This window comes from Octopus sinensis, linkage group LG4 (genome assembly GCF_006345805.1).
Source record: "Octopus sinensis linkage group LG4, ASM634580v1, whole genome shotgun sequence".
NCBI lineage: Eukaryota > Metazoa > Mollusca > Cephalopoda > Octopoda > Octopodidae > Octopus > Octopus sinensis.
This window is the reverse complement of record NC_043000.1, coordinates 156,028,620-156,053,424: the sequence shown is the minus strand read 5'-3', so window position 1 is coordinate 156,053,424 and position 24,805 is coordinate 156,028,620. Positions and strand designations below refer to the sequence as shown.

The window sequence follows — 24,805 nt, the reverse complement described above, 5'->3', positions numbered from 1 at the left end:
TATTTCTAGCAGGCTGAACGCCTCCGTCAAAGTTGTTTTACTGCCTCCTGGTAGTGGGGAAAGCAGGGACAGCAGGAAAATTTGACTGTTATTTCTAGCAGGCTGAACGTCTCCGTCAAAGTTGTTTTACTGCCTCCTGGTAGTGGGGAAAGCAGGGACAGCAGGAAGATTTGACTGTTTTTTCTAGCAGGCTGAACGTCTCCGACAAAGTTGTTTTACTGCCTCCTGGTAGTGGGGAAAGCAGGGACAGCAGGAAGATTTGACTGTTATTTCTAACAGGCTGAACGTCTCCGTCAAAGTTGTTTTACTGCCTCCTGGTAGTGGGGAAAGCAGGGACAGCAGGAAGATTTGACTGTTTTTTCTAGCAGGCTGAACGTCTCCGACAAAGTTGTTTTACTGCCTCCTGGTAGTGGGGAAAGCAGGGACAGCAGGAAAATTTGACTGTTATTTCTAGCAGGCTGAACGTCTCCGTCAAAGTTGTTTTACTGCCTCCTGGTAGTGGGGAAAGCAGGGACAGCAGGAAGATTTGACTGTTATTTCTAGCAGGCTGAACGTCTCCGACAAAGTTGTTTTACTGCCTCCTGGTAGTGGGGAAAGCAGGGACAGCAGGAAGATTTGACTGTTATTTCTAGCAGGCTGAACGTCTCCGTCAAAGTTCTTTTACTGCCTCTTGGTAGTGGGGAAAGCCGGGACAGCAGGAAGATTTGACTGTTATTTCTAGCTGGCTGAACGTCTCCGTCAAAGTTGTTTTACTGCCTCCTGGTAGTGGGGAAAGCAGGGACAGCAGGAAGATTTGACTGTTATTTCTAGCAGGCTGAACGTCTCCGACAAAGTTGTTTTACTGCCTCCTGGTAGTGGGGAAAGCAGGGACAGCAGGAAGATTTGACTGTTATTTCTAGCAGGCTGAACGTCTCCGTCAAAGTTCTTTTACTGCCTCTTGGTAGTGGGGAAAGCCGGGACAGCAGGAAGATTTGACTGTTATTTCTAGCTGGCTGAACGTCTCCGTCAAAGTTCTTTTACTGCCTCTTGGTAGTGGGGAAAGCAGGGACAGCAGGAAGATTTGACTGTTATTTCTAGCAGGCTGAACGTCTCCGACAAAGTTGTTTTACTGCCTCTTGGTAGTGGGGAAAGCCGGGACAGCAGGAGGATTTGACTGTTATTTCTAGCAGGCTGAACGTCTCCGTCAAAGTTCTTTTACTGCCTCCTGGTAGTGGGGAAAGCAGGGACAGCAGGAAGATTTGACTGTTATTTCTAGCAGGCTGAACGCCTCCGACAAAGTTCTTTTACTGCCTCCTGGTAGTGGGGAAAGCCGGGACAGCAGGAAGATTTGACTGTTATTTCTAGCAGGCTGAACGTCTCCGTCAAAGTTCTTTTACTGCCTCTTGGTAGTGGGGAAAGCAGGGACAGCAGGAAGATTTGACTGTTATTTCTAGCAGGCTGAACGTCTCCAACAAAGTTGTTTTACTGCCTCTTGGTAGTGGGGAAAGCCGGGACAGCAGGAAGATTTGACTGTTATTTCTAGCTGGCTGAACGTCTCCGTCAAAGTTCTTTTACTGCCTCTTGGTAGTGGGGAAAGCCGGGACAGCAGGAAGATTTGACTGTTATTTCTAGCTGGCTGAACGTCTCCGTCAAAAAGCTCCCATTATTCTTGATCAAGCTGACTCATAATCAAGGCCTTTCTGGCTGTGTCATCTATACAGAACCCGTCCATCTACGACATAATACTTTTCCTTCTTGTTTTAAGACTGTAGCATGAGTATAAGGAAGATTTGACTGTTATTTCTAGCTGGTGAACATCTCCGTCAAAAAGCTCCCAATTCATCTTGATCAAGCTGACTCATAATCAAAGGCCTTTTGGCTGTCATCTATACAGACCCCGTCCATCTACGACATAATACTTTTTCCTCTTGTTTTAAGACTGTAGCATGAGATATAAGGAAGATTTGACTGTTATTTCTAGCAGGCTGAACGTCTCCGTCAAAGTTCTTTTACTGCCTCCTGGTAGTGGGGAAAGCCGGGACAGCAGGAAGATTTGACTGTTATTTCTAGCTGGCTGAACGTCTCCGTCAAAAAGCTCCCAATTCATTCTTGATCAAGCTGACTCATAATCAAAGGCCTTTCTGGCTGTGTCATCTATACAGACCCCGTCCATCTACGACATAATACTTTTCCTTCTTGTTTTAAGACTGTAGCATGAGATATAAGGAAGATTTGACTGTTATTTCTAGCTGGCTGAACGTCTCCGTCAAAAAGCTCCCAATTCATTCTTGATCAAGCTGACTCATAATCAAAGGCCTTTCTGGCTGTGTCATCTATACAGACCCCGTCCATACGACATATACTTTTCCTTCTTGTTTTAAGACTGTAGCATGAGATATAAGGAAGATTTGACTGTTATTTCTAGCTGGCCTGAACGTCTCCGTCAAAAAGCTCCCATTCATTCTTGATCAAGCTGACCATAACAAAGGCTTTCTGGCTGTGTCATCTATACAGACCCCGTCCATCTACGACATAATACTTTTCCTTCTTGTTTTAAGACTGTAGCATGAGATATAAGGAAGATTTGACTGTTATTTCTAGCTGGCTGAACATCTCCGTCAAAAAGCTCCCAATTCATTCTTGATCAAGCTGACTCATAATCAAAGGCCTTTCTGGCTGTGTCATCTATACAGACCCCGTCCATCTACGACATAATACTTTTCCTTCTTGTTTTAAGACTGTAGCATGAGATATAAGGAAGATTTGACTGTTATTTCTAGCAGGCTGAACGTCTCCGTCAAAGTTCTTTTACTGCCTCCTGGTAGTGGGGAAAGCAGGGACAGCAGGAAGATTTGACTGTTATTTCTAGCAGTGGTGGTGATCAGTAAAGGGAGATCACTGTAACAGCCATGTGTCATTTTTCCTCTGCACCGCTTTGTTGTCACACGCTGCACCTCACAACAAACCAAACGTTTACAGCTTTGGGGTAACACAAAACTACAAACCATTAGAAGATCTACCTAAAAGACACACAGATTTTGTGATATAAATGTAGAAAAGATATAATCATCCCGGATAGAGAATTTTTTAAGTTATCACAAGGTATGAGTGTTTATAATTTTTATTGTTTTTACCACACTTGTTTACATTCTTCTTCCTTAATTGCTTTTGTTTGTTTATAGATCAGTGGTTTTCAACCAGGGTTCTGCAGAACCTCAGGGTACCGCGGAACCTTAGGGTTCCGCCAGTACAGTCCAAGGGTTCCGTGGAACCTTAGGGTTCCGCCAGTACAGTCCAGGAGTTCCGCCAGAAGTTACAAAAATGCTAAAATCGACAGTAATTTTTAATTCTCCTGTGCAGATATCTGTGCATAAGACAATTAAATTATTATTGCCCAGGGGTTCCTCGAGCCAGTGGAACGTTTCCTCGGGGTTCCGCTTCAGCAAAAAGTTTGAAAAGCACTGGTTTATGCCGATATTCTCTGTGTGTATTGATTTAGTTCTCCAGCTAGTCGGTCGCTGACTGTTATTCAGATTAGTTAGTCATCTTACAATTCATCAGTCTGATTCACGTTTACATCATCTATTGATTGATTGCCAAACTAACTCGATATATGGCGGTGCCCCAGCATGGCCACAGCTCGTGAGCTGAAACTAGATAAAATAAAATAAAATATCTGTCGTACAGGAAACTATTTCGGCGCTTTTTTTTCCTGCTTGCCATGTCATTTGACCAAATAATAATATATGACATCGATGACTTACACAAGAGATAGCTTTCCTTGCAAAATCCTGTTTGTTGGCAACGATAGTCACTTGCCACAAACTGTTTTTGATACACCTCCAAACGTGCCCATCTGCACGATGCATTTCACATCCTTACCATAACCAAATGTGCTGAAGAAGGCCATCATTTTGCAGAAAAGTACTTCGTGTATTTCCTTTTAATAGTCCTAACTCTTGACACACATGGGTACTCAATAGTCCAGTTTTATTCGAGTTAATTAAGAATGTAATTAAAATATACAGTGGATCCGTCTTCAATAATTAACGACGACGTACCGAATGTTTTATAGCAGGGATTCACAACGATTTTTTTGTCTGTTTGTTTATTGACCCCTTTGATTACTATTTCATTCTGGCGGACCCCCATAGCCATTTCTTTCAAAATTCCTATTTTGTTCTTCACACTTTAACTTGTATAGGTTGAACTAGGTAAAATGTTAGAGAAAGAAACCTGGCTATTTCTTGCAATACATAACAATACATACATCTAAAGCAAACCTTTTTTTTTTTGGAGGCCCTTAAAATATTGTGGCTCCCCAATTTACTAGTTTGTTATGTGAACCCCCAAAAGTCTTGTATGGACCCCGGTTTGGGAACTACTGCTTTATAGTATCTAGCCGCACGTTACTTAGACTACTTTACATTCGTCCCATAATAGTTTCGTTTTCAAGGATTCACTCTTTCTACAGAGTAAATACTTTTACTTGCCAACATTGCACTGTTTCTTTAATTAATAATTAACTATTCTTCTCAACGAAGAATTCTATCCGAAACGCGAGGCGTCTCTTCTTTATCACAGACAATTTAGGTACCTGTTTGTTTAAGAGTGGATTTCAAAACTCACACCTGACTTTTTTTTTAGTATGCTTTGGTTTTTATCTTTTAATTATCAGATTCTGAGAATCGGAAAATAAGAAAAATTGGGCGATCTTCCAATTTGTCCTAGAATCGGAAGATTGACAATATTTACTTTTTGTAATCAGAAAAAAAAATTTTTAAATTAGATTTATGGCTACTTTCTCCTTTAAACTCTTACGTATATAGACAATACAGAATAATTCATATATATATATATATATATATATATATATATATATATATATATATATATCGTTTTATTACTTCCTTTAAAAAGAAGAAAAGTATTTACACATGAAAGGGTGTGTGTTAAATAAACAACCACACATAAGCGAATTTTACACTATTAATGTGTGTTTGTTGTTATTTAGTTCCCGGTCAGCTTTAATCAGGTAGACCTATGATCAAAGGCGTTCCATCTATGACTGTCACATTTATTTCTTTTTTCTTTCTCTTTCATTAATGGTACACCGAATTGGCTACTGTTTCTAGAAAGTCGAGATGTCACGTACAACACTGTTAACCAATTATTATTCGTTTCCTGGAACTATTTACTAAAACATACACTCAACTAATTCTTACTTGATTAAATATCATTCTAGTTATCCTTCGAAAAATAAATGCCATTTGCAACTGCTTCCTAAACTAAATAGCATTTTGTCCGGTTATCACATCACTTGATTTAACTAAAGTTAGTTCTATGTTACCTAACTAAAGTTAGTTGTATATTGCCCTATAGAGGACAGAAAAGATTGAGTTACTAAATATAGTAACTACTACTACTACCTCTACTACCGCCACTGCTGCTGTTACATCAAGAATATTTTTAAAGATAACTCGTGACTAAATATTCGAAAGATATTGTTTAATTAGGCTCAAAAACTCTAATGTAAAAAAGTGTCACAAATATAATTACAACAAAGTTAACCAATTTCAATATCAGCTTCTTATATTAACGTAACTTTCATTAAGGGATTAGTAATTTGCGACACATTAACTATCGTCGTCATCACATCATCATCATTTATTTAATGTCCGTTTTCCCTGCTGGCATGGGTTGGACGGTTCGATAGGAACTGGCCGGCTGAGGAGCTTGCCTGGGCTCCATGTCTGTTTTGGCACCGTTTCTATGGCTGGATGCCCTTTCTAATACCAGCCATCATTTTACAAAGTGTACTGGGTGCTTTTTTACATGATACCAGTGCCCATGAGCCTGCAAGATTAGAATCACTCCGCTGAAGAAAGATGAGTAAGACATGCCTGTATACAAAGAGAACCATGATTTTACTAACATGTTCATCATTATCATCATCATCGTTTAACGTCCGCTTTCCATGCTGGCATGGGTTGGACGATTTGACTGAGGACTGGCGAACCAGATGGCTGCACCAGGCTCCAATCTTGATCTGGCAGAGTTTCTACAGCTGGATGCCCTGTTATTAATGTAAATAGGATTCAGAGAATGAATCAAGTATATATTATTTCTTTACTACCCACAAGGGGACAAACAAGGACAGACAAAAGGATTAAGTTGATTACATCAGCCTCAGTGCGTAACTGGTACTTAATTCATTGACCCTGAAAGGATGAAAGGCAAAGTTGACCTCGGCGGAATTTGTACTCAGGACGTAACGGCAGACGAAATACGGTTACGCATTTCGTTCGTCATGCTAATGTTTCTGCCTGCTCACCGCCATAATCAAGTATATATATATATATAAATATATATATATATGTGTGTGTGTGTGTATATATATATATATATATATATATATATATATATATATAAATAATAATAATAATATATACTTCAAAATGTGACCGCATGTGTACCGTTGTCGATTTTTTTTCCTTCGTCTTCTCTTCTTCGGATCTTTCCTTTTCCTATGTTTCTGACGAAGAGCTCCGCTCGAAGCGTTAAACCCTCCTTCTTTCCTGAGCGTTCAATAATACCATACTTGTTCCACGTCCTCGTGTTGTTATGTTTTCATGTTTGGATTAACTATATATATATATATTTAACGGTGATGCATTAGCATGGCCGCAGCTCTGAGCTGAAACTAGAGAGAAAAAGAAAATATATATATATCATTCCATGCTTTCCACTTATTTTCGATAAAATCTGCAAGTGTTAACCTGGGATCTCTTGACACCAATGTAACCTTCATTTAACTAAGGTATCTTCAGCCTGATTAGTAGCTAGTGGAGTAACCCTCGTTGAGTAATTACTACTTCTGAGGTTCTGCTAGCTAGGAAACATACATAGCCTGCGTTTTGCCTGTTCCATTCCCTAAATTTGGATATCTATTATCATCATCATCATCATCATCATCATCATCATCTTAAGTTCACTTTTCCTGTTGGCATGGGTTGCAGGGGTAATCACAGTTCAAGTTTTATCTTATAGGCAGCTACTCCTCCCATAGACTGGTATTCATATATATTATCTTGGTTTGGTTTCCATGGCTGAATGCTCACCTTATCTATTTCTTTACTACCCACAAGGGGCTAAACAGAGAGAGGACAAACAAGGACAGACAAACGGATTAAGTCGATTATATCGACCCCAGTGCGTAACTGGTACTTAATTTATCGACCCCGAAAGGATGAAAAGCAAAGTCGACCTCAACGGAATTTGAACTCAGAATGTAACGGCAGACGAAATACAGCTACGCATTTCGCCCGGCGTGCTAACGATTCTGCCAGCTCACCGCCTTAATGCCCACCTTATCAACAACCACTATACAGTTCTTACTGGCTGCTTTTTCTTGCAGAGCCAGCATTGGAGAGGTTTATGTGTCTTCAATGAGACAAGACTTAAGGAACCTAGCAGCATAAGCTTTCTCTGCTTGTTTGCCAGCCACTTAACACTATATGCTGGGTGTGTCTATCCTGACTCCAGCACTAAGTAGGTTGTCAGGTCCTTAGTGAGACAGGACTAAGAGACATTTCAACTCTGTTTCTGCTCATTCATCAATCACTCAGTGGGGTGGAGCTGCAAGAAGATTCTCCATTGTGATGCTAACATACAAGGTGGTGGTGGTGGGGATACCTTCATCATCATCATCATCATTGTTTAACGTCCGTTCTCCATGCTAGCATGAGTTGGACGATTCGACCGGGGATCTGGGAATCCAGAAGGCTGCACCAGGCTCCAGTCATATCGGGCAGTGTTTCTACAGCTGGATGCCCTTCCTAACGCCAACCACTCCGTGAGTGTAGTGGGTGCTTTTTACGTGCCACCTGCACAGGTGCCAGGCGAGGCTGGCAACGGCCACGGTTGGATTGGTGCATTTTACGTGCCACCGGCACAGAAGCCAGTCGAGGTGGCACTGGCATCGGCCACGATTCGGATGGTGCTTTTTACGTACCACCAGTCCAGGGGTCCTGGCATCTGCCGGGTGCCAGTCATAGGATTGGTTCAATTTCAATTCCGATTTCGATTTCACTTGCCCCAACAGGTCTTCGCAAGCAGAGAAGTGGGGTTGGCATGGGTGCCTGTCGTCAGATGAGGTTCGATTTCGACTTCACTTGCCTCAACAGGTCTTTGTGTCCAAGGGAGGAAAGGCATTCATAAGTGGGCTGGACTCACTTGTCCTGCCTGGTCTTCTCACGCACAGCATATTTCCAAAGGTCTCGGTCGCTGGTCATTTCCTCAGTGAGACCTAAAGTTCGAAGGTTGTGCTTCACCACCTCGTCCCAGGTTTTCCTAGGTCTACCTTGTACACTGTAAACGTAGAGAGTACTTAGTGACCTAAAATATCTACTTTCACTGAGGTAATATGATGAAGAAGAGAGGGAACAATAGACAGCCAGAGTGGGTGAGTGAAAGGAGCAAGAATAGGATGGTAGATAGAGAGTGATTGGGGATGAAGACAAGGTAAGTGATGAGCAGTAGCAGAGGTGAGCATTGCAAGTGTAGGGTATGATGATAAATAGAAATGATCCAGAGGAAAGAGGATGTAGGGTGGCAGTTAGATAGGGTTAGGTAGAGTGTAAGTCTCATATACAGGGTGGCCCAAAACTAGGTTTACAGTTATCACATAGGCACTTTAAATTTTTTTTAAAACATTTTATTACATTTAAATTTCTGTCTTACAATTAACTGAATTAGAATAGAATAATGGTTCCATATTTTTTTATAATTAAGATCTAAACTGCTAATGTATGAATGCAAAAGAGATAGTTGAATAACTGTAAACCTACTTGTGGGCCACCCTGTACATTGGCCCAGAGATGAAAGAATAAGTTGAGTGATGAGGATGGTCCATCATCATCATCGTTTAAAATCCGTTTTCCGCGCTAGCACAGGTTGGACGGTTCGACCAGGGTCTGGGAAGCCAGGGGCTGCACTAGGCTCCAGTCTGATCTGGCAGAGTTTCTACAGCTGGATGCCCTTCCTAACGCCAACCACTCCGCGAGTGTAGTGGGTGCTTTTTACGGTCCAATAGTTTCTTAAATGGTGGCTTAAGAGCGATAAAGATGATGGTATGGAATACTATTTGTCATTTACAAGCATCATAAATGGTGGAATAAGATTGGGTGTATGAGTGACAGATGGATGACTGAAATGAACAGGGAAGAAAGAAAGAATGCAGAGAGTGATGAAGATGGACTGATATAATCTCTCATTTATAGGCCCAGTGAAGGGTGAGAAAACAGAGTGATGTGGGGAGGAGTGGTAGCCATTTGTTGGCTACCACTAAGGGTGGAATGAAGGAAGGTGATCAACAGTATCTTCAGTCAATCTGCACCACTTCATCCTAAGTATGTGAATGTGTGTTGTGTGTGTGTGTGTATGTGCATGCACACATATATATATACAACAGAGTGCTGAAAACTTCCTGCTTTTGAGTAAATGAAAATACAGGAAGATATTAGTTAATTATGATTTTATTCAACATATTCCCCTTCTCAGATTTATACACTTGTTGCAGCAGTCCTTTAGTTTTTCCTAGCCCTGTAAAAGAACTCAGAAAGTTGGGCCTCCAGCCAGACCTTTCACGATACCCTTAAAGCCAGGAACTTTTTAGCACTCCCTATATATATTGGGTCATCCCATAAATAATGCAGTTTTTTTGTACTTCTATTTTTCAATATTAAGATAAACAACAGTCTTTTTTAATCTTAAATATACTCTCCTTCATTTTCTACAATGCTCTTCCATCGATCTGCTAGACTTGCAATGGCCCCTCTTTCAAAATTTACTCCTCCTGTAACTCTTCTGACAAATACTCCTCCAGTACTCTTCTGACAAATACTCCTGTACTCTTCTGACAAATACTCCTCCAGTACTCTTCTGATGAAAAATACTCCTCCAGTACTCTTCTGATGAAAAATACTTCTCCAGTACTCTTCTGACCCTGTCTACAGAATTCATATTTTTTCCTTCCAGATGATTTTGAAGACTGCAGAATAAATGATAATCAGATGGGGTAATGTGCAGCGAATATGGTGGGTGGGGCATCATTTACCATTCAAACTGCTCCAGCCTTTGGAATGTCATCCTCGCTGTATGTGGCCAAGCATTATCCTGATGGAAGAACACCTTTCATCTTGAAACCAAAGATGGTCGTTTTTCTTCTAGTGCTGATTTAAGCTGCTCGCAGTAGATCTCCCTTGTTATCATTTAGTTTGGGTTTAAAAGTTCGAAGTGGACTAAGCCTTTCATATCCCACCAAACAGATAACAACATCCGTCTATTGTACATAATGTACATAATTCCTCATCTCAAAAATATAGAACAGATAACAACACCTTACATAGGTGAAGACCTTCTTTATCCTGGGGTGCCGGTATTTCTCCTTTCCCTACCCACTGTCTTTAGTGCTTGACGTTTTTATAGAGAACCCATTTCTCGTTACCAAAAAAAGGTTCATTTGTGAATCATGACAGCAAAGAAGAGCACACATTCACTCTCTACACATGGTTAGCCTCGAAAAGTTTGTGAGGAACCTATTGACCCAATCTGCTGACTTTTCTGATGGCACACAGGTATCGATGAATGGTTGAATGACCAAATCTAAGCTTCTCTGCTTGTTCCTCAACTGTTACGATGGGATCCTGTTCCACCAGGGTAGCAGGACATCCTCGTCAAGCTCTACAGATCTTCCAGGACAAAGCTTGTCTTCTAGGCTGTAGTTTTAGGCTTGGAATTTCTGGAACCGTCGTTGACACTGGCTTACACTTATTGTCCAATCCTCATTTGCTGCATTAATATTCCTTGCACTTTCCATTGTGTTGTTGTCTTTATTGGACTCATAAAGCAAAATATACCAAATATGCTCCTTTGTCACTTCCATTATAGCTTTGAGAAAATAACTGTCAAAATCGAACTGCACTCTTCAAAACTTGCACTAAGAATAAGGACAAAGTAAAATTACGACCTGCTTTTATAGCAAGTTGATGCAAGTAGTTTATCCTGTTCCCCTTTGGCTTTTCATGCAATTGAAAAAAAAACACATTATTTATGGGATGACCCAGTACATGCATGCATGCATGCATACATACATGCATGCATACATACATGCATGCATACATACATGCATGCATCTATATACATACACACTCTTACTCTCTCTTTTACTCTTTTACTTGTTTCAGTCATTTGACTGTGGCCAAGCTGGAGCACCGCCTTTAGTCGAGCAAATCGACCCTGGGACTTATTCTTTGTAAGTCCTGTACTTATTCTATCAGTCTCTTTTGCCGAACCGCTAAGTGACGGGGACGTAAACACACCAGCATCTGTTGTCAAGCAACGCTAGGGGGACAAACACTGACACACAAACACATACATATATACGACAGGCTTCTTTCAGTTTCCGTCTACCAAATCCACTCACAAGGCATTGGTCGGCCCAGGGCTATAGCAGAAGACACTTGCCCAAGATGCCACGCAGTAGGACTGAACCCGGAACCATGTAGTTGGTTAGCAAGCTACTTACCACACAGCCACTCCTGCGCCTCTCACACGTTCTCATACATCATTTTGTGATGCACTTGGGAACATTCTCAGTGGTTTTACTTGGGATCATTAAATGTTTGGGGTTTTTCACCAATCAATGACTTTTGCATAAGCAACCTAGTCAAGACTGATAAAGTCCCAGCTTGTGTCTATTTAGTACTATCCCAGCCATAGCTCACATTACCTGACCCACCCTGAAGCAATTTTTGCTACCTCGTTAACAATGTGGTAGATTTCTTCCTAATGACCTCTGTAAAGGCCACCTTATTGTAGGCTTTGCAGAAAGACTAATTGCAAACCCTCTGCACTCCCCCACAGTAGGATCAGACTTTGCTTGTCACCTGTTGTTTCAAAATACTTCCATCAACTCAGTATATTTTGCTCTTTTCCTCTCAGTGGTGTCCTAAATACAGTCCTCCAAGAGAATGGAAAGTTCTCATAAAATCACCTGCTTGGCTAGTTTCAAGATCAGCACTATGTTTGGCCAAAGTGCTGCTGACCCAAGAGTTTCTGAGAACTTCAGTGATATTCCCTGGGTCAGCTTTTACCTCCATGTTTTGTACCATTGCTAGTTGGCCAGATGAGGTGGTTTTGTCATGTTCTTCTTTATCATAAGTCAAGACAGTGCTCCAGCATGGCCACAGTCAAATGACTGAAACAAGTAAAAAAAATAGAAGGATATCACAGATGTGTTACTTAGGCACATCTATTGGGTACTGATCGTCCTCAAGCACAGAACACAGGATCTCACATCTGGCATCCTTTTACTTGTCCCAAATATTGGAGTTGATGTTCTTTAATATTGTTGTGGATTTTTATGGATTCTGTTCTTGTCGATACTTCATAGTTCGTATCTTAGTTCGTATGCTATTTGATGTTCAAAATCAGGCTCAGTTTTATTTTCTGAAATCTGTCTTTGTAATCGATTAAAGTCTGCAAGAGGAGCTTTCTGTGATAGCCACGTGATTCTCTGAATGTGGGCTCATTTGAAGGAGGAGAGGGGTGGGTTAGAGAAGATGTGTGAATTGGAGGGGTCAGACTGGAGTCACTGGAAGGCTCGGAGAATGGTGCATTGGAGAGGTAGGGTGGTAGGTGAGGGAAACGGGATATGGCAGAGGGAGAGAGCAGATGCACGGTCCACGGAACATGCTCTGGCAAGGGTGGTGTGGATAGTGGTAAGGAAATATCCACGTAGGGTATGGGATTGGAGAGCAGTAGAAGAAGGTGTCTTGAAGGTGGCGGGGAGCTTCCGCCTTGTAGAGGTCTGGACGCCACACCACCACAGTTTCACCCTTGCGGCTTTAAGATGATGTTCGTGTGGTGTCGGAGACATCAAAGGGCTGAGAGTTCGGCTGGGGAGACACACACACCACACACACACACACATATATATATATATATATATATATATATATATATATACATGTATATATGTATATATATCATCATCATCGATTAATGTCCATTTTCCATGCTGGCATGGGTTGGACGGTTTGACTGAGGTCTGGAGAGCCAGTAGCTGCATTAGGCTCCGGTCTGGTCTGCCAGAGTTTCTACAGCTGGATGCCCTTCCTAACACCAACCACTCCAAGAGTGTAGTGGGTGCTTTTTACATGCCACCGGCACAGGAGCCAGTATGGTAAGCCTGGCAAAGAACACGTTCAATTGGTGCTTTTTACGTGTCACCAACACAGGAACCAGTATGGGGGTACTGGCATACATGTATATATATATATATACACACACACACAAAGATATACATAGTGAAAGTGAAACAATACAAAAGTGAAACTATTTATAACTGTTACTCCATTGAAGGTTTCACTTTTATTCTTCGAGTTTTGAGATGTAATGGAGTAATAATCTAAGTGATCCCAAGACCTTTTGGGGTCTACTTCCAGCAGCCTGGTATTGTAATTATTCAATGCCTTTATTGTAATTTTATTTATATATATATGTGTGGGGTTGGCTGAAAAGTTCTTGGCTTTAAGGGTATCACGAGAGACCTGGTTGGAAGCCCAACTTTTCGAGTTCTTTTACAGGACTTAGGAAACCTGAAGGACCCTGAAGTAAGTGTGTTGAATAAAATCATAATTAACTGATCCTCCTGTATATTCTTTTACCCAAAACTAGGGATTTTTCAGCCCCCCCCCCCCTGTATATATATATACTCTTTTACTTGTTTCAGTCATTTGACTGCGGCCATGCTGGAGCACCTTTAGTCGAGCAACTCGACCCTGGGACTTATTCTTTGTAAGCCCAGTACTTATTCATCAGTCTCTTTTGCCAAACCGCTAAGTGACGGGGATGTAAACACACCAGCATCGGTTGTCAAGCAATGCTAGGGGGACAAACACAGACACACAAACACACACGCACACATACATATATATACATATATCCGACAGGCTTCTTTCAGTTTCCGTCTACCAAATCCACTCACAAGGCTTTGGTCGGCCCGAGGCTATAGTAGAAAACACTTGCCCAAGGTGCCACGCAGTGGGACTGAACCCACTACCATGTGGTTGGTTAGCAAGCTACTTACCACACAGCCACTCCTGCGCTTATATATATATATATAAAGAGAAAGAGAGACGCAGATAAGCTCACACAGACATTGATACATGTAGATATGCATACAAACTCCCACTGATATGTACTTATATAGGAAAAATCACTATATGTGATATTATGGAGTGAAAGGTAGATAAAATTGCAGACAGGCTGTGAAAAGTACCACATTGTCTTGCTGTAAAGATAATGTACAATGTTATATTCATGTAGATAATCATTTATGTTATCTGATAATTATCAACATATATAGCTTTTAAAGTCTGTCAGTTAAACAGTCATAACATAGAACTTACTGGTAACAGCTAACTACAATTGCCACGAATCCTGCTGAAAATCCTGATTTCTCTGAGTAGGTTTATTTCAGTCTTAACAAGTAATTGAATTTAATACAGGAGTGGCTGTGTGGTAAGTAGCTTGCTAACCAACCACATGGTTCCGGGTTCAGTCCCACTGCGTGGCATCTTAGGCAAGTGTCTTCTGCTATAGCCCCGGGCCGACCAATGCCTTGTGAGTGGATTTGGTAGACGGAAACTGAAAGAAGCCTGTCGTGTATATGTATATATATATATGTATGTATGTGTGTGTTTGTGTGTCTGTGTTTGTCTCCCTAGCATTGCTTGACAACCGATGCTGGTGTGTTTACGTCCCCGTCACTTAGCGGTTCGGCAGAAAGAAACCGATAGAATAAGTACTGGGCTTACAAAGAATAAGTCCCGGGGTCGATTTGCTCGACTAAAGGCGGTGCTCCAGCATGGCTGCAGTCCAATGACTGAAACAAGCAAAAGAGGAAAGAGCCTCCAGATCGTGAGACTAAGGGCTGTGATATCATTACACCACACCTTTGGCTTTCGCTCATCAATTTATGGTATTGTTGACACAAACAGGTGCAGGTGGCACGTAAAAAGCACCCACTACACTCACGGAGTGGTTGGCGTTAGGAAGGGCATCCAGCTGTAGAAACATTGCCAGATTAGACTGGAGCCTGGTGCAGCCTTCTGGCTTCCCAGAACCCCGGTCGAACCGTCCAACCCATGCTAGCATGGAGAACGGACGTTAAACGACGATGATGATGATGAAACTCATGCATTTGTAATTAGGTTAATTATATTCTGTGGAACTCATCAAAATCAAGATTAAAATTAGGGCAGCATTAGCTGCATAGTTTTTGGTCCTCCTCCCACTTCTGTTGAGAAAGAATGCAATGAAACTATTTTGTCTTAGATGACTTTCTTATTGTAAATCAGTTTATTTCATGTAGAATTAAAAATTGGTTTCTAATTTTGGTACAAGGCCAGCAATTTCAAGGGAGGGATTAAATTAATTATATCAACCCTGGTACTTATTTTATTGACCTTGACAAGATGAAAGGCAAAATCAACCTCCGTACAGTTTGAACTCAGAATGTTGAGACAGATATGAAATGCAACTAAACATTCTGCCAGTTTTCTGCCTTATATATAGACTGAAATATTTAAAAGACATTTTGAGTTAGTGCATATTATCCATTCTTGTTGAGAATATAACTCAATAAAACTTTTTTAGATTACTCCTGTTGTTGTTTGTTCCTTCTTGAGCCACGCCTGGTTCATAGGGCCAGTTTCCTTGGTGTATAGGTTCTCCACCTGAATGGTACACCGGTCCGTCACATAATTGCTTCTATAGAGTCTTCCTTAAAACAAAAAAAAGAAACAAACCCTTAAACTCTTTAGCATTCAAATTACTCTATCAAATGTAAACACTTAATTTCTCACATTGTTTTGAATTAATCATGCATTATCCTATAGCTAAAAGATTTTGATATCGTGATTATTTATTTCTAGAATAACATTGTTGTGTAGGTATGAAAAGCCAGTTTGAATATAAAACAGGGAGAATATTTGGGTTGGATGTGGCTGCTTTTAAATGCTTAAAGGGTTAAATTTGATTTAATTATTTTCTGTGCAAAAAAACTGCCAAATTAATTTCTGTTGAAATTGGAAATTTCAATGCATTATAATAATAATAATGAAATTATTGTATACAGTGCTCAGGTGCACCACAACTTGTCAGAAAGTGCATATAAAGTACATGCAGTAATGTAAAAATGTCTGGAAAGCGAACAATGTATGAGTCAGATACATGCCTGTGTGTGTATGGAGGGGAGAAAGATCAGGTGTGGTGTTGGCGAATCTCAGAAAGCATGGAAGTTTTGAAGGATGCAGTGCTCCGACAACTAACAACTGATGCCGGCAGTTTGTTCCATGCTTCAGCAACTCTCAGCGTGAAAAAATGTTTCCTGAAGTCATGGGAGCTGTGCTGTTTTCTGACTTTGTAAATATGTCCACGGGTGTTAGATGGGTGGAGTTTGTATTGCAGTATATGTATATTTAAGCAGATTTGGAATTGGAATATTTTTACCACTTCAGTGACTCCAACTTCACGACTCTGACTCTGTCTTCACGGTTTTGATAAAAATGGATACTGGATAGAAATCCTAGGCTGCCTGTAAGTCATATGTCATGGTTTTACTTGTGCATTCCTTTATCACATGGAGTACAAATTACATTTGCTACTAATTTGACTGCAGAGAATGATGGTAGAAAGACAAACTGCTTTAGGAACTCATTTCTACACCTTAACCCTTTAGCATTTAAACCGGACATATTCAAACCCAAATAATTCTACCTGTTTTATGCTGAATTTGGCCAGATTTGACCTCTCACATCTACCCACACAATGTCATACTAGAAATATACAATTCATCATCATCGTTTAACGTCTGCTTTCCATGCTAGTATGGGTTGGATGATTTGACTGAGGACTGGTGAACCAGATGGCTGCACCAGGCTCCAATCTTGATCTGGCAGAGTTTCTACAGCTGGATGCCCTTCCTAACGCCAACCACTCAGCAGAGTGTAGTGGGTGCTTTTACGTGCCACCGGCATGAGGGCCAGTCAGGTGGCGGTATTGATAACGGCCACGCTCAAATGGTATTTTTTACGTGCCACCTGCACAGGAGCCAGTCCAGCGGCACTGGCAATGACCTTGCTCAAATGTTTTTTCACGTGCCACCGGCATCACTGGTAACAATCATGCTCGAATGGTGCTTTTTTACGTGCCACCAGCACAGAAGCCAGTGAGCTGCTCTGGCAACAATTGCTCTCAGATGGTGCTCTTACAGCTCCACTGGCACAGATGCCAGTCATCGAATTTGACTTCGATATCATCAAAATTCAATGCTATGGGATAATGCATGATTAATTCAAAACAATGTGAATAAATAAACATTATATTTGACAATAATCCTAATGCTTAAGACCAATACTTCATCAACTTATTTTGTAAACTAATAAAATGCTTTGCTTAAGGTACTGAACCATTCCAGCCAATGGCATCTACTTACACCTAGTTGAAACTAAGTTTCTAAGAGTTTAATGTTTTGGTGGTAGAACTGCACAGTGCCAATGACAACCTAGAACCTGTGATCTCTTTTGCTGGTTTCTCTCTTTCAATTTTTTTATGGCTTGACAAGAAGAGATAAGTAGCTAAGTAGCACCTTGTTTCAAAGAGTCTATGAGTGATGGAAGGAAGTTGTCTCCAGACCAGAGGTCTTGCATGACTACTTACAAAAGTATAGAATCCAATAAAGGTACCCTTAATGACCAAGTTCTGGTGTTTAACTAGACAGGGAATTAAGTTCCCCATCCAAAATGTTCTGCTAAGCCAACTGTCTTAAGCTCTTTGTCCCTCAATAACACTGGTGTTATTCATTATTAACAAAGCAACGGATTACAGGATTGAAATGCTAATTCTGAAGTGCAGCTTTTTACATCCTCCTCTAACAAATTGCTTCAAGGTCAACTTTGCCTTTCTTCCTTCCGGATTCAAGGAAATAAATCCAAATACTGGAGATGCCAATTTAATTAAAAATTCTTTCCCTTAAAATTTCCGACTTTTTGCCTCTGATAATAACCATTATTAAGTAACTTAAGTGTATTTTCCTTAGATTCCATCTACAGAAGGACTGTGTTTTAACATTTTAGAATTCATAATCTTTTTATTTCCCTGCTTGTGCTAATGTTAAGGTAATTTGTAGCAGTTATCAGACTAACACTTATTTCCTTACTGCCCACAATGGGCTAAAGGACAGACAAATGGATTAAGTCGATTATATCGACCCCAGTGCATAACTGGTACTTATTTAATCAACCCCGAAAGGATGAAAGGCAAATTTGACCTTGGCGGAATTTGGACTCAGAACATAGCAGCAGACGAAATACTGCTAAGCATTTTGCCCAGCATGCTAATGTTTCTGCCAGCTCGCCGCCTTATCAAACTAACACTATCGTGCAAATCAGTTTACCTACCTACTTATATGCTATGCATGGTCTCTTAGCAGAATAACAGGTTTAACTGAAGTTTAGTAGCAGTAAATGAACCAATCTACCAATGCTTTTTTGCTGAGAATGTAGTGTATATTCATAACTTTCATTCCTTTACAAACTATATTTTGAAATAACCAATCAAAACAAGGAGCTTCTATGTGATCAATCAAATAACAGCCAAATCTAGCTCAGATCACCCCACTACAACTGTAAAAAGAATTAGGACACATTTGATTCTGTTGTCCGAGGCATACTATGTTTGGCTAAAAGATGGCATGATAATAGCCGGTTCATCTTTCATCGTAAGTGTGCTCAGTCAGGGCTGATATGGGGTTAAATGACAATTACAGCAGCAATTGTGGAGCCAACAAGGGATTGTCTACATTGTCATTTGACTTAGGAATAGTAACTAGATCTTCAAATTTTATCCTACTATCTTAAAAATTAATGAATATACAGGATAACAATAGCAATTATTCTGCTATTTGTTGCATTAAAATCTTTTGTCGTATATTGTATCTTTCTCAATAAATATTTTACTGGTTGTTGATAATGTTGTGTACACAGCGATGGTTCAAGACACTTTCCTTTTAATATTTTATTTCACACTTGCACATCTGTTCAGGATTTTAAAAGAAATTTCTAAATTTATATCTATATTATTATGATAATTTATATCCAATTTGAACATGTATTTTAGTTTATGCTTTTTGTCAGTCTTTGGTTTAATGTGTTATAACCTAGCTGTGTCTTTTGTCTTTGCAGCACTATATCATACAACAGCTGTGCCAATGCCATTCACAGATATTTCAATGTGATGTCTTGTTTCAAGTGGAGCTGCTTTCATTCTGGACATCATGCAGTAAATCCTGATAGAACCCTGATGTTATAATTTACAAAGGAAAGCAAAATTGGATAAGAAAAAGCAGTAGCTTTCTGTTGGATCTAACTTTGCAAGATGAATGCCTATGACGATAATGCAATGAAACCCTTGTTTGGGATTCCTAAACCAAGTGTAAGTTCACCTTTATTGATTGTGTATCAGATTCTTTTAGATTAGATTCAAATGGGAAATTAACAAAGAAAAACAGGCTGAGAACCTTCTTGTCTTTACAGTTGTTACGTGGCCCCTGCTCCATTGAAATCTGTTCAAGTTGATTTTTGACTAGGAGCAATCTGTGGCCTCTTTTACTCTTTTATTTGTTTCAGTCATTTAACTGTGGCCATGCTGGAGCACTGTCTTTAGTCGAGCAAGTCAACCCCAGGACTTATTCTTTGTAAGCCTAGTACTTAATCTATCAGTCTCTTTTGCCGAACCACTAAGTTATGGGGATGTAAGTACACCAGCACCAGTTCTCAAGCGATGTTGTGAAGACAAACACAGACACACAAACATACACACACACACATATATATATATATATATATATATATATATATATATATAAGGGCTTCTTTCAGTTTCTGTCTACCAAATCCACTCACAAGGCTTTGATCGGCCCGAGGCTATAGTAGAAAATACTTGCCCAAGGTGCCACGCAGTGGGACTGAACCCGGAACCATGTGGCTGGTAAACAAGCAACTTACCACACAGCCACTCCTGCGCCTACCTTTTGATCTTTTTTTAAGACATAGGGTAAAATTATCCAATATGAGTTTCTGTTTTTTGGGGGTTGTCTAAGATTACATTATCTAGTTTGACCTTTCCTATTTGTAAGGTGATAATGTATGATTTGAGGGTGATTTAGCTGCTGTTTCTTGCAGGTCAAGTAACAATATAGAGGCACCTTCAATGGCAGTACCTTAGTTTTCCCTCTCTCTCTTTCAGAGAGGCACTGAGCAGCTATACGCACACATTCACACACGGCAGTAACTTCTACCTACCGAATTCAATCACAAAGCTCCAGTCGGCTCGGGGCTATAGTGGAAGACACCTACCCAAAGTACCACGCAGTGGGACTGAATCCAAAACCATGTAGCTAGGAAGCAAGCTCCCTAACCACACAGCCATGCCCGCATATATATATATAGGTGCAGGAGTGGCTGTGTGGTAAGAAGCTTGCTTACCAACCACATGGTTCCGGGTTCAGTCCCACTGCATGGCACCTTGGGCAAGTGTCTTCTACTGCAGTCTTGGGCCAACCAAAGCCTTGTGAGTGGATTTGGTAGACAGATACTGAAAGAAGCCCATTGTATATATGTATATATATATATATATATATGTGTGTTGTTTGTGTGTCTGTGTCTGTTCCCCAACATTGCTTGACAATTGATGCTGGTGTGTTTATGTCACTGTTACTTAGTGGTTCGGCAAAAGAGACCGATAGAATAAGTACTAGGCTTACAAAGAATAAGTCCTGGGATCGATTTGCTCGACTAAAGGTGGTGCTCCAGCATGGCCACAGTCAAATGACTGAAACAAGTAAAGAGTATATATCCTTGATGTTTGTTTACAGGAAATATTTTGAATATACATATAACAGCTCCTATTTTATTATGCCAGCTACAGTCTAATAATACCAACTGGTGATACCAGTTTTTTTGGGTCACACCGAACTGTGCTGATATAATTTAGAATAAATATAGTGATAATAATGAAACAAAAAACAACAAACCCAGACCGTAAGGATGCATAATAATACACGACAAACAAACATATTCAGACAAATACATAACAAAAACACCAGGACTTACAAACACATATAACATAGAGAAAATTGCACTACTAGGCACTGCACACATCCTACGCAGAACACTTTCCATACAATAACCATCAGAGCATCACAACAAATCACAGCACATACCCAAGGCACACAGAGCTGCGCTCGGTAGTGAAGTGAAAGCACGCTATAAAATTAAACTACTGAATAATAATAATAATAATAATAATAATAATAATAATAATAATAATAGTAATTATAATAGTAATAGTAATCCATGGATGGAATATGTAAATATTTTAATGCATTGCTATGTGTGCTTCCACAAATCACATGTTTCTTAAGATCATTGTCTGTATTTATGGGATGATTACAGTGCGGCCTGTAGTATTATCATGTTCATACATTCATACACACATGCATGCACACACACATATTCATTGGTATTTACACCAAGCAGTGTTCAGGCATAAGCAAACATTTTAGGTTAGTTAAAATATGTTTGTGACATATTTCATCATCATCATCATCATCATCATCATTGTTTAACGTCTGCTTTCCATGCTAGCATGAGGGCCAGTCAGGCGGTACTAGAAATGGCCACACTCAAATGGTGTTTTTTTTTTACGTGCCACCTGCACAGGAGCCAGTCCAGTGGCACTGGCAATGACCTCACTTGAATGTTTTTTCACATGCCACTGGCACAAGTACCAGTAAGGCAACGCTGGTAACGATCACACTTGAATGGTGCTTTCTATGTGCCACCGGCATGGAAGCCAGTCAGCTGCTTTGGCAACAATCATGCTCGGATAGTACTCTTAGCGGTCCACTAGCACGGATGCCAGTCATAGAATTTGATTTCGATTTCACTTGCCTCAACAGGTCTTCGCAAGCAGACAACTATCATGTGATGTCAAAACAAGGACACACAAACCTCACATGCACACATATGCACACACACACACGTGTGTGTGTGTGTGTGAAGAATGTGTCGGGCAGGAGGCATTAATGAAGTAGATTGACAACAATAGGCTTTTTTACTCATGAAGCAATGCATAGCAGATTTCTCATGCTTTTGGACAGTTATTTAAATCATGATATTTAGTTCACCCACACACTTTCACCAGATCCATAAAATAGGAAGAATAGGGAAAAAAAACGTCTATTTTTCATAATTCATCACACATCATACAATAACATTTTTGTGCTGTGTCACATGGCTTGAAACACAATTATTTTAAAACCTTTATACTGGCTTACCATTTTAAATTGCATTCAACTCTTCTTTATAAGACACCTAAGAAAAGTTTTCAAGCAACACACTATTATCATTTCAAATGAGGTTAAATTTGGAAATAAAACGACTCAAACGATATAACTGGAAAATGTAAGCAAGCAACTTGTGTGAGGTATTAACCCTTTAGCTTTTAAAACCGGCTATCATCATCATTGTTTAACGTCCGTTTTCTGTGCTAGCACGGATTGGATGGTTCGACTGGGGTCTGGGAAGCCAAGGGCTGCACCAGGCTCCAGTCTGATCTGGCAGAGTTTCTACAGCTGGATGCCCTTCCTAATGCCAACCACTCCGCGAGTGTAGTGGGTGCTTTTTACGTGCCACCGGCACAGGTGCCAGGGGAGTCTGGTATCGGCCACGATCGGTTGGTGCTTTTAACGTGCCACCGGCATGGAAGCCAGTCAAGGCGGCACTGGCATCGGCCGTGCTCGGATGGTGCTTTTTGTGTGCCACCGGCACAGAAGCCAGTCGAGGCGACGCTGGCATTGGCCACATTCGGATGGTGCTTTTTATGTGCCACTGGCACAGAAGCCAAAATATTCCACCTGCTTTATGTTCAAACTGGCCATATCTGGCTCCTCACACCTACTCTACAATGTCATTCTAAAATAAACTACCATGTCATCAGAATCTTGAAGCTACAAGATAATGCATGATTAACTCTAAACAATGTGAATAAATAAGCACTGCATTTAACAGAATAATCTGAATGCCAAAGGATTAAAGAATGGAAATATTCAATAAGGGAAGTATTGGGTTGTCCGGAAAGTTTGTGCCGATTTTTAAAAGAAAGAAAAAGGTCAATAAATACTTGCCATTACATTTTTAACCAACCAAATATGAACCATTTTGTTGTACAATACGTCTCCGTCTTTCCTTTAACTTGAAAATACCCATTCCCCAGAATTGAGGTGTTTTCATGGCAAAAAATTCATCAAGGTATCTTTTTACGTCATGCAAGGAATTGAAATATTTACCATTAAGACTATTCTGCAGAGACCTGAATAAGTAGAAATCCGAAGGAGTAATATCTGGTGAATATGGAGGGTGGGGGTAACACATCCCAACCAAGCTGCAGCAATTTTTGTCTGGTTCCCAAAGCATCAAGTGCCAAAAATAAACTTTCTTATCTTCTCTTTTAAAGGGTTACAGAATTAACACAGGTTATAGGAACATAAACCTTCTTCCATGAAAAGATAGCTTAAACTGTGCTCTAAATTGAAATGTAGTCAAATCCTATTTTATGGACTCAACCAAGTTCTAAAATAAGTTGAAAGCTAAGCTACTATAAATCGGCACGAACTTTCCGGACAACTCAATATTTTTCAGACATGTTAACTATTTGCGTATAGTCATACACTTGCTCACACTCTTTATTCTATAGTAAAAGGAATTTTTCTGCTTTTTGTGTGACACCTTGAGCAAGTGTCTTCTACTCTAGCCCCAGGTCAGCCGAAGCCTATAGGCACTGACATGGCTGTGTGAAAAGAAGGTTGTTTCCCAACCATGTGGTTTTGGATTTAGTCCTATAGCATCGCACTTTGGGGAAATATCTTCTTCTATAGCCTCAGACCAATTAAAGATTTATTTCGCTCTTTAGGCCTCACCGAGGAAATGACCAGAGACCGAGACCTTTGGAAGTATGCTGTGCATGAGAAGACCTGGCAGGACAAGTGAGGCCATAACCCGTGGCCCCTACCTGGGACGTAGTCAGTCCACCTGTGCATACCTTCCTTCTTGGGACACATAACTCTACTTGTGAAGACCTGTTGAGGCAAATGAAAATCAAAAATCAAAGAATCAAAAATCAAATCAAAATCGAAATCGATCAACATCAATGGAATTTGAAGTTTGTGGTACCAGTGCCAGTGGCACATAAGAGAACCATCCGAATGTGGCCGTAGCCAGCACCGCATCAACTGGCCTCCGTGCTGGTGGCACGTAACAAACACCATCCGATCGTGGCCATGCCAGCCTCGTCTGCCCTCCGTGCCGGTGGCGCGTAAAAAGCACCATCCAAGCGTGGCCGTTCGCCAGCCTCGTCTGGCACCTGTGTCGGTGGCACATAAAAAGCACCCACTACACTCATGGTGTGGTTGGCGTTAGGAAGGGCATCCAGCTGTAGAAACACCGCCAGATCTGACTGGCCTGGTGCAGCCTTCGGGCTTCCCAGACCCCAGTTGAACCTTCCAACCCATGCTAGCATGGAAAGCGGACGTTAAACGATGATGATGATGATGATGAGTGAAGTTAAAATATAGTTACCTTCTCGAGTTATACCAACTCATAAAAGGTGGATTTCTTGGTTTCATGGCATATATATTCCT

General features: G+C 40.6%; 1 protein-coding gene across 3 annotated transcripts in view; it reads left to right on the top strand.

Annotated features, from left to right (window-relative positions):
* The window catches only part of LOC115210891 (transmembrane protein 243), a 63,825-nt gene that overhangs the window by 15,033 nt on the left and 23,987 nt on the right, over nt 1–24,805 (top strand). For 2 of the 3 annotated variants that reach the window (XM_036502599.1, XM_036502600.1), the window contains exon 2: nt 19,290–19,539. In XM_036502599.1, coding sequence (XP_036358492.1) covers nt 19,483–19,539 — 57 coding nt within the window. In that variant the 5' untranslated portion in view covers nt 19,290–19,482. Of the gene's footprint in view, nt 1–2,866; nt 3,082–19,289; nt 19,540–24,805 lie in introns of those variants that run through there. The other variant, XM_029779663.2, reaches the window with a different exon arrangement.